This window comes from Oryza sativa, chromosome 11 (genome assembly GCF_034140825.1).
Source record: "Oryza sativa Japonica Group chromosome 11, ASM3414082v1".
Taxonomy (NCBI): Eukaryota; Viridiplantae; Streptophyta; class Magnoliopsida; order Poales; family Poaceae; genus Oryza; species Oryza sativa.
This window is the reverse complement of record NC_089045.1, coordinates 2823433-2835175: the sequence shown is the minus strand read 5'-3', so window position 1 is coordinate 2835175 and position 11743 is coordinate 2823433. Positions and strand designations below refer to the sequence as shown.

Sequence of the window (11743 nt, the reverse complement as noted above, 5' to 3'; positions counted from 1 at the left end):
GTTGTCGACGCTTAATTCGCCAGCACTTTTTTCTTCTTCTTTTTATTTTTAATTGTTATTTTGAGGAAAATGATTAGCCAAGCATTTGCAACACGATAGTGTGTACTAGTAGAACATCGGATGGGACACCACCGAATTAGATGCATATATGGGGCAATATTTCTCCCTACTTTTGTACCGATGACCGGTTTGCTCTATTTTCTCCACAGAGGATGATCAAATGTATACAAGAGCTAAATCGGTATGATTCCATGTGATTTTTGTTTGTTACTCCCTTCGTTATAAGTACAACCATAAGTTTTCATGTGTAACATTTGACCGTCCTTTATATTTAAAAAATTTATAAAAAAATTAAAAATAATTAAATTATACATAAAGTACTATTCATATTTTATCATCTATAATAAAAATTACTAATCTCTACTATTATAAAAATTGAAGATGTTTTTGCCGGTATTTTGGTACGTCATCCGTGTATAACTTGATTTTTAAGCTCGATTGCTTTTGGAAATACATATCGTATTTGAGTCTGCTTTTGGAAATACATATCCGTATTTGAGTCGGTTTTTAAGATCGTTCACTTTTGGTAAAACAGAAGAAATCATATAAGAAATCAAACTGCTCCAGATTGCATCAATGATCATTTGGAAACTTTATATTCAAGTGAATTCCCACAGTGAATTTCATCTTAACTAAACCATATAATAATAATGAGAGTCGATTTTTAAGTTCGATTGTTTTTGGAAATACATATCCGTATTTGAGTCGGTTTCTAAGATCGTTCACTTTTGATAAAACAGAAGGAATCATATAAGAAATCAAACTGCTCCAGATTGCATCAATGATCATTTGGGAACTTTATATCCAAGCGAACTCTCACAGTGAATTTCATCTTAACTAAACCATATAATAATAATGAGATTAAAATAGACTTCACACATTACGATGCACGAGTAATTTTTCTAGACACAAAAAAATTTCAAATAAGACGGACGGTCAAATATTGGGCACTGAAACCAACAACTACGCTTATTACGGGGCTTTGGGAGTACAAGAGTCTAGGAGACTATAGGTGATTGGTGCGACGGGTACCGATGTCCACAGATATAGCTGTGCACATTTATATTATATGGCCTTGTTTAGATAAAAAAAATTTGGCCAAAAACATCATATCAAATGTTTGGACACATGCATGGGGCATTAAATGTGGGAAAAACCAATTGTACAATTTGCATGTAAAATTGCGAGACAAATCTTTTGAGCCTAATTATGACATGATTTGACAATGTGATGCTATAGTAAACATTTGCTAATGATGGATTAATTAGGCTTAATAAATTCATCTCACAGTTTACGGGCGGAATCTGTAATTTGTTTTGTTATTAGTCTACGTTTAATACTTCAAATGTGCGGTTGTATACTTAAAAATTTTACACCAAAGAACTAAACACACCCTATATGAAGGCTGGAAATCATACTACTCTGTCAGTGAAATCTTAGCTAGGCGTAAATTTTGTATGGATTTGTGTGAAGTTTTAAAAGAACAAGTAACCATATGCGTACAATGTTTGAGATCATATCGATTACGGGGCTTATAGGCCGATAAAATATCTTTAAATTGATAGTGCCGGATCAGTTCGTACTTGTTGAAGATAAATTGGATAATCGCGCTTAAATTAGTATTGTCTTATGCCACATTTTCGATCAAAGGGTCCGAACGAATACGTTAAAACAAGCTATGATGAGAAGCAACTTCATTATCTTATAAAGGGAAGCATGGGAAAACTGTAAATATTAATTATTATCAATGCACAATTAGCAAAACCATCCACTTGGTTGTCCTTTTTATTTAATTCTGTTTTTCACCTTCTCATTATATTAAATTTTAATGTAGATCGATGGAATCTACTCATATTCAGTAAGGATCTAACATAGGATTAGATGATATGATAGGATCTGTTCAGCGAGCTGGCCGGCGTGCGACGCTGTTGGTGTCAGCTGCGCCGCAGCCGCAGGCCGCCGAACAGCTCCATTGTTAAATCCGACGTAGTATATATTGCTAGGTTGTTGAATGTTGTAATTATATATATGTACAGTACTTGTTGCCTATGCAAAGATTATTTCTGATGTGGACTCGTAGTTTGTAGCCAACAGCGATTGAGTTGCTGCGGCTCTCTCTCTCCACCTGAAATTTGATTTTGACTGTCAAGGTGTAAACCAATAAATAAACCATACATGCTTTGTATTTTTCCCTCTCATAAAAATCACAGGTGTCGGCGGTCAACCGTCAACGATAAAATCTACTGCCAAGAAGAAGGAAGAAAAGCTGGAAAAGATGACTGTTTTATTCTTGTGGTTTTTATTGATCCGTGGTGTATCTTGCTTTTTAAGCTTCCATTTATCACCGTATACTACAACCACCTGCTGCAGGCCCAACAATGCTCTCTTACAACCGCGTGTTAATTATTCTTTATGGTCATTGTCAAACTTATCGCAAAAATACTCAGATTTAAATTTCAGCATATATGTTCGACTTCGACAATCTTGTGTTTTAAAAAGTGGTATAAGAATTTTTTTAAGAAAAGAATAAGAGAAGGGACCCCGGCTATCTTTAAATTAAGAAAAAGGGAGCACAAGAAATCCCCATAAAAGAACACATTGGATTCTTGCGTCAAGTTCCCTTATATTATTCTTAGAAAAATATTATTAATTACACTCGGAATTCACACTAACCTCTAAATAATATCCATAGGTCATGTTTAATTTAAATTATTGGGTAGATTATTATCGTAGATTATCAAATATTTTAAAAAAATAAATATGACAAATGATTTTAAATAAAGATTTAAATTATATGAAACAAAACGTTTTAATAAAATACTTTTTTTCACCAAGTGCAAAGCAAACAATCACTACTACAAAAATCGTTTTTCTGTACGAGAAGATCGGTAGGTTTTATGCGGACCGCTTGTGACGGCGCCTGCAAAAACCGCCCCCCGGGGGGGGGGGCGGGTCGATTAGCCGCATGCGAAGATCCATTATCGCATGCGGCTGCTTAAGACAGCCGCATGCGATAATAGGTCTATTTTCGCATGCGGCCGTCTTTAAGGGGCCGCATGTATTAGGGCATGCGGCTCCTTAAGATGGCCGCATGCGAAAATAGGCCCATTATCGCATGCGGCTGTCCAACAGCCGCATGCGATAATGGATCTTCGCATGCGGCTGGCTTAAGGGATCGCATGCGATGATCGGCCATATATGCTCCTCCAGGCCCGAGCTTGACCATTTGAAAACGAAGCTTTCTCTCTCCTAAAGCAAGCACCAATTAGGGGGGGAGGTATTCAACTCAAAATTTTTGCTTGAACTTTATACGAAAGGTGAAGAACTCTCTATCCTCCTTCATTTGGCTCCATTTTTGTTATATTTCGTTGGTGGAAAGTGGAGTTTTTTTAATATTTTGACAAGGTTTGTTCTAACTAGTTTTTGCTAAATCTAGCTTCAAAATATATGTTTTGATGGGCAAATTTTGCATGTAATCACTTGTACATACTAGTTACATGTATTGTTGTAATTTTTTTTGGAGACAAATGCATTTAAACTTTTGTATTAAATACCCGCGGTCTATTTTTTTATCTGTAACTTTTTTGCCTTTATATAATTAGATGGATCGGTCGTCATGGATGTATGAGATGCGGAGAACGCAGCCGATATTTATTAAGGAAGCATCTAAATTTATTGATCAGACTAAGGCGCATGCTTTGAGGGAGAATATGACAAAGATCTTTTGTCCGTGCCGTCATTGCAAGAATCAGAAATTGTTGGTAGATCCTGGTGAAATATTGGGTCACATAATGGAGTACGGATTCACCGCCAACTACAAGGTTTGGACCTATCACGGGGAATTCGCTAATCCGGAAGATGACGATGAAGAGTTAAGTTTCGAGATGAATGAGACAGAGAATTTTATAATCGAAGACATGTCGCGTGAAAGAATGGATGTCGATGTTTCCACCGATAGTGATGATTTCGATGGTGGTTTTGATTTAGAGGATATGCTACGCCATGTTGAACCAGAGGTGCTAGCGGGCAGGTCACGAGTATTGGAGAATTGGCAGGCATTAGAGAAGGCATCGAAGGATCTTCTTTACGATGAAACGAAGGGATGTGATAAGGATTTCATAGTCTTGCGTTCAGTGCTTGAACTTCTGAGATTGAAGGCTAAACATGGATGGTCGGACACAAGTTTTAATGATCTGATGAGTTTGTTGCGTGTGTTGCTTCCTAAGCCTAACTTTGTACCATCAAACACGTATCAAGCGAAGAAACTCATATGTCCTTTATCTCTTGGTGTAGAAAAGATTCATGCTTGTAAGAATCACTACATATTATACCGTAAAGAATATGCGGACTTGGAATGTTGCCCAACGTGTGGCACAAGTCGGTATAAAATGGGGAATGGGCCCGTAGATTCAGAGTGTACCGATCCAGATTCTGATAAGGGTAAGCGTGGAAAGATTCCTTCAATGGTGATGTGGTACCTACCAATTAAGGACCGCCTGAAGCGTCTGTACTCAAACCCTACTGATGCTGAGTTGATGAGATGGCATCAAGAGTGTCGGAAAATAGATGGTATGATTCGACATCCCGCCGACGCTCGCCAGTGGAAGACATTTGATGCAAAACACCCAGAATTTGCTAAGGATCCTAGGAATGTAAGGTTTGCGTTGAGCACTGATGGAATGAACCCGTTTGGTGACTTAAGCAGCTCGCACAGCACATGGCCAGTCCTTCTCACAATGTATAATCTTCCAACATGGATATGTCAGAAACGAAAGTACATTCTTCTCACTATCCTCATACAAGGTCCAAACCAACCTGGAATCGACATAGATGTTTTCCTTGAGCCTTTGATGGAGGACATGGAGGAGCTTTGGAAAGAGGGGTTACGACTATGGGATGAGTTTAAGCGGGAGCACTTCATTCTACGTGCGATCATATTCGTTACCATCAATGACCTACCTGCAAACTTTTCATTATCTGGGCAGATTAAAGGGAAGACTGGATGTCTGATATGTCTAGAGAAAACTTCGTACAAATACCTGACGTCGTCTTTGAAGACAGTGTACATGCGACATCGACGGTTCCTACCACAAAGACATAGGTACCGTAAGATGGCTAGATTATTCGATAATACAGTGGAGAATGACACTGCCCCAGTAGCAAGAGGTGGTACATACGTGTATGAGATAACAAAGAAGATTAAGGTTGTATATGGAAAGGGAAAGAAGAAGACAGTAAAGAGGAAGAAAGCTGATGGTGACAACGGTACTACGTCGCCTTTCAAGAAGCACTCAATTTTCTTCAAATACTTAGATTACTGGAAGGACCTAGAGATTCGACATGCAATTGATGTTATGCACCTCGAGAAGAACGTGTTTGATAGCACCATTGGCACATTGCTGGACATCCCAAGTAAAACGAAGGATGGATTGAAGTCACGTAACGACCTTGTAGAGTTGTCCATATGGCATGACCTTCACCCAGTAGTGCTGCCAAATGGGAAGACCGAGATTCCTCCTGCTTGTTACTCGTTGACACTTGAAGAGAAAAAAGCCTTCTGTAAATGTTTACAAGGGGTTAGAGTGCCTACTGGTTTCGCATCGAACATCAGGAAGCTAGTATCAATGAAGGATTTGACCATTTCGGGATACAATGCGCATGACTGTCATAGGTTGCTAACGGTATTCCTACCAATTGCTATAAGGGCAGTCAAACCAGTCCATACAAAGGTGGTTATAACAAAGTTGTGCTACTTTTTCAATCGAATTTCGTAGAAGGTATTTGATCCTCTGGAATTAGGTCCGCTTCAGACATTTGCCGTCGAGACTGTATGCTAGCTTGAGATGTATTTCCCACCATCATTTTTAGATATGATGGAGCATTTGATCGTTCACATCGTCCCTCAGATTATTGAACTTAGTCCATTATACTTACATCAGATGTGGGCCTATGAGCGTTACATGTCGATCCTCAAAGGCTATATACGCAATCGCGCTCACCCGGAAGGATCAATGATAGAGGGATACACAACTGAAGAGGCAGTCGAGTGTTGTATGGACTACATAAAGGATGCTAATGCCATTGGCATTCCTGTTCATCGACATGATGGTAGATTGTCTGGAAGGGGTACTGTTGGTAGGAAGCAGTTCTTCGATAATGATTACAAAAAGGTGTCCGCGACACACAACAGCGTTCTTCAACAGCTCGCTATCGTTGAGCCATTCATTGAGCGACACCTAGAAGAAATCAAAGCCTGCTTCCCAGGGCGGTCCAATGATTGGGTATCAAGAGAGCACAAGCGTCGCTTTCCTCTGTGGTTCAAAGATCTAAACCTGCCAGTTGGTGATTCTGTGGAGGAACTTACTTTACAAAGACTGGCATGTGGGCCTTCAAGTATTGTCAATTCATGGCAAGGTTACGACATCAATGGATTTACCTTGAGTACGACTACGAAGGACATGAAAAGCACCGCACAAAACAGTGGGATCCGTGTCGAAGCGATTGACACGAGTGGAGAAAAGAGGTCGTATTATGGGACCATTCAAGAAATATGGGAACTGGACTATGGCCTAAACATCCAAATCCCTGTGCTCCATTGTGAATGGGTTAAAGACACAACAGGGGTTTCCGTTGATGACTACGGGCTAACGATAGTCGATCACAGTAAAACAGGCCACAAGGATGATCCATGGGTTTTAGCAGAGCGTATGGCTCAAGTGTTTTATGTGAAGGACCCTTCAGATGAAAGAAAAACTATTGTCATATCCGGAAAGCAACAGATCGTCGGCATCGACAACATCGAAGACCCCAATGATTACAACCAGTTCGACAATGTACCATTGTTTACTGATCTTTCTATGCGAATTAAGAAGGTTGAGAGAACAATCGATGAAGCGAATATGTCGTACGTTCGAGCAGATGGTGTTGCCAAGGTTATTAAGTCATAGTTATTTTGTAACCTTTAGTTCTCATTGTGTTCCAAATGTACGTGCATGAATTTAGGTCCCCCTTATGTTGTAATCATTAGCATGTAACATTTGGTTACGAGTTTTGAGCAATTTTCATGAGTTTTCTTAGTGCCAAAAACATTTGGAATGTTTAATTGTGGCGAAATATTGGGAAAAAAATATATATGTACAGTTTATTTAGAGGAAATAAAAAATATGAGTTTTTTTGGTAAAAAGATCTTTCCATGCGGGCGACTTAAGTCAGCCGGATGGAAAGATCTTTTTTGCATGCGGCCGTCTTTACGGCCCGCACGGAAATATCTTTTTCGCATGCGGCTGGCTTAACGGCCCGCATGGAAAGATAATTTTCGCATGCGGCCGGCTTATGTCGCCCGCATGGAAAGATCATCTTTCCATGCGGTCCCTTAAGCCGCCCGCATGCGATGATCTGCGCCTATATATAGGAAGCGCGGGGAGCCAAAATTTTCTAAGTCCCGGCGCCCGCGAAACCCTAGCCGTCAGGCTGCCAAAATTTTCTAAGTCGCCGTCACCGTTGTCACCGCCGCCAAGTCGTCCCCGCCACCGCCGGCTCCTCCCCGAAGTCGCCCCGCCCCTCGCCGTCGCCGACGCCGCCGCCAGGACCTCTACCCCCTCGCCGTCGCTGTCGCCGCCGCACGGACCTCTCCCCCCTCGCCGTCGCCGTCGCCAGGTCGTCCCCGCCGCCAAGTCGTCCCCGCCACCGCCAGCTCCTCCCCGAAGTTGCCCCGCCCCTCGCCGTCGCCGCTGCCGCCGCCAGGACCTCTACCCCCTCGCCGTCGCCGTCGCCCGGTAACATTTACTTTTAAAAAAAGAAATGTGCAATTGTGCAATTGTGGATTGTGGATTGTTTAATTGTGCATCGTGGATTGTGATATGTGCAATTGTGGATTGTTTAATTTTGAGAAGGTTTAATTGTGGATTGTTAAATGGAGATTTATGTTTAAATTGAGACTTATGTTGAAATTGGGATTTATGTATAATTGGGACTTTTGTTAAATTGGCACCTATGTTAAATTGTGACTTATGTTTAAATTGAGACTTATGTTAAATTGGATTTATGTATAATTGGGACTTTTGTTAATTGGCACCTATGTCAAATGGAGATTTCTGTTTAATTGTGACTGATGTTAAATTGGGACCTATGTTAAATTGTGACTTATGTTTAAATTGGGACTTATGTTAAATTGAGAATTATGTTAAATTGGGACTTATGTGAAATTAAGTTATTGGGACTTATGTGAAAATAAGTTAAATTGTGACCTATGTTAAATTGAGATTTATGTATAATTGGGACTTATGTTAAATTGAGATTTATGTATAATTGGGAATTATGTATAATTGGGACTTATGTCAAATTGAGACTTATGTGAAATTGCGTTAAATTGGGACTTACGTAAAATTGGGACTTATGTCAAATTTTTGTACGTCAAGTTGGAAGATGTCGAACGAAAAGGTTCCATCGAACGCACCAATAGCGCCTCAAGAAGGTAACGCTCCTCAAAAATCCGGTAGCAATAAGCAGCCAGACGCTTCTAGTGAAGAAACGTGGTGCACACCAAGTGACCCGTTTCCAATGGAAATAACACAAGTCGCCCCTCGCGATGAATTTAGGATTCGATCACCAGTCTTCTAACTACTAATAAAATAATTGTTTCCTTCAAACAGAGCACACAAATACTACCGCAAAAGAGGTGGACCAGTACATATTCCATCCCAGAAGAAGTTATCCGTCAGGACTGGCTGGCCGGTACTATTAAATTTATACCAATACAACTAATTATCGAACAGTACATATATACTAAATATATCTACTGAGATCGGTCCCCATAATTATATCGCAGTGCTACAAACAACCACCAGGAATCAACTTGTGTGGTTATTACATGTGCGAGATGCTCAGAGTAAATGGGAGGTACAAAACAACCAGTAACCGAGTAAGTCATCGAACTCTTCTCTACAAAGAAACCCATCTCGCACACACTTCTCACTGAGTACCATTTTATTTTCCTTTCTGTGCGCAGATCCCCGAAATCCCATATATTGCACAACGATTTAACGACACTACTATCTTGAACGTGGCCGCTGACCTCTACCGATTCATCCGTCGCGATGTCTGCAACGCAAGAGGTCTCTTCTACGACAACCAGAGTGAACTCGCAATGGACGACAAATTTAAACCTCTCAGAGAGTGGGAGAAAGAACATATGCAATAACATGTACACTACTTATACATATGATGAAAAAACTGTGCCACTTGTATTATATATTTCGTATGTAAATTACGATTGAATTAATGGTTATGTATTACATGTTTGTTACTGCGGCACTTGTCTTATCTTATATGCTTACTATTCCGAAATACGATAATAAATCCCTCAATAATTTAATATTAATTACGAGACACATCTCACCAAAAGGCTAGAATAAATATTATTTTAGCTATTCGGAAATTGAATTTCGCATGCGGTCTACTTAAGACGCCCGCAAGCGAAAATAGATCTTCGCAATCTTCGCATGCGGCTTCTTAGATGGACCACATGCGAAGATCTATTTTCGCATGCGGCCGTCTTAAGTGACCGCATGCGAATGCGGCTGTGACGGCCGCATGCGCAAATGGTGATCTTTGCATACCATTTCGCGCATGCGGGCCGGCCAACCGCATGTGAAGATCAATTCCGCCCGTATGCAAAAACGCTTTCTGTAGTAGTGAATCTATTTTAATAATTCGATGAGTATATGTAAGCTGAAAAGAACACAGACTTTATTACACAAAGCTCTCCAAACAGATATGGATGGGTTTTCTTTTCTTTTCGCTCACTTTCACTGCAAAGATCTTTCCAACCGATATTGTAACGTCCTCGTTGGCACGCTTTCACGCGCCAAGCTGATCGATCTCAGCTGCCATCTTGGTCAAGGAACTATAGCTAAAAAATTTGGACACTCACGCTAGGATGCAGGTCATCTATAGTACTGCAGCTTTATAGTCCCTCGGACCAACGTGTCAGTGAGCGGTACTACATGAGATCTCAATTACTGATCACGCTGCTGGTAAAAAGCAAAAAAACATTCTATCACACACACTTGGGAGCTCCCACTGGTGGAGAAACCCTTTGTAGTCCCGGTTCGTAACCCCCCTTTAGTCCCGGTTTCCAAACCGGGAGTACCAATCCGGGACTAAAGATCGCTATCTTTAGTCCCGGGTGAAATAACCGGGAGTAAAGATCGATCTTTAGTCCCGGTTGGTAACACCAACCGGGACTAAAGATCGAGCTGACCTTTTTTTTTTGCATGGCCCTGTTGCTGCATGGTTTATATATATATATATATATATATATATATATATATATATATATATATATATATATATATATATATATATATATATATATATATATATATATATATATATATATATATATATATATATATATATTATATTATATGTATATACATGCATAATATATATGTATTTATACATATATATGTTATGCAAATGCATATGTATATAGATATATATATGACCAAAATATATTTACATTATAGAAAATGTGTACACATGCATATAGAAACATATGTAGTCATGTATTAATTACAATCCATTATATGTCCTAGCTAGCTACGATTTCGACGTAGTAGTACTCGCTGCTAGCTCAGAAGCTAAGGACCGGTGAATTGTGTTTCCGTCGTAGTAGAATTCACCCTTGGGATCAAGGATTTCTTCGTTGATGAATCCCATGAGTTGTTCTTGAACCGCCGCGATAAATTCCTTGTGTGTGGTCAGGTTATCCCTCATGCGAATAAACTATATGAATGTATGAAATTGATTAGTAATTAAACAAGAAATCGCTACGTAATGAAATTTTGAATTTATTTGTACTTACATCGAGCTCTCTTGTGGTGATGATTTGGTCTGCAAGGCAGTGGCAATACTCGCACACGTAATAGCCGCACAAGTTAGTTCCCTGCTTTTGCTTTGCGCACTACAAATAAATGACAAACAACGAGAGATCTAATTAATATACACTTGTATGTATTTGAATCGGAGAAATATAAATGTAGAGCATGTGTACTCACAGGAAATTTGAACTTCCGCCTAAGTCTTTCTCTCCATTTGCCGCGGACCAAATGACGGAACCGATACCAAGCCCTACATGGAGTTTAAAGCTATGATTCATAGTAGCAATTAACATAACAAGATTTTCTTAATTAACAAAGGAACTTATGACGGTACCTGTCTATAAGTTCGAAAACCTTGTCAAACGTAGACTCTTTTTTATCCATTGAGTCATATACGTTGACGGTGCAGGCCTCCAGGTCGATGAGTAAAAGCACCCAGTGGAATCTGCAATGTGCGTGGGATGCATTACATATGAAACACTTAGCAAGTTCGTACGGGAATGAAATTTGGTATGTAGGAAGACAGTAAAATTAAACTAACTCTGTGTTGTATGGCAACAGTATGAACGTCTTGTAATGCTGCGCCTTCAGGAGATGGACGAGATTGTCCTCTGTTTCTTGTGGATATTGGTCGAGCATTGCGACGTTTACTTTCCGAGGGTCGATGAATCCAGTATCGAAAACCCTCCGCCGTCGGGCCCTTTGAATCTCCATTCTACAACGATAAAAGGGAGTATATTATTTTCTATGGTCTACTTATATACAAGGACCTAATTAATTAAAGGAGACGTATAGTAAGA

General features: G+C 39.8%; 1 protein-coding gene across 1 annotated transcript; it reads left to right on the top strand.

Moving 5' to 3' along the window:
* Positions 1–3851: 3851 nt before the first annotated feature.
* On the top strand, positions 3852–9259 carry LOC107279330 (uncharacterized). Its single transcript, XM_066305409.1, has 6 exons — positions 3852–4164; positions 4468–4712; positions 4827–5741; positions 5835–5888; positions 6000–6842; positions 9068–9259. The coding sequence occupies exons 1-6, from the start codon at positions 3852–3854 to the stop codon at positions 9257–9259; spliced, it is 2562 nt and encodes an 853-aa protein (XP_066161506.1).
* The last annotated feature ends 2484 nt before the right edge of the window (positions 9260–11743 follow it).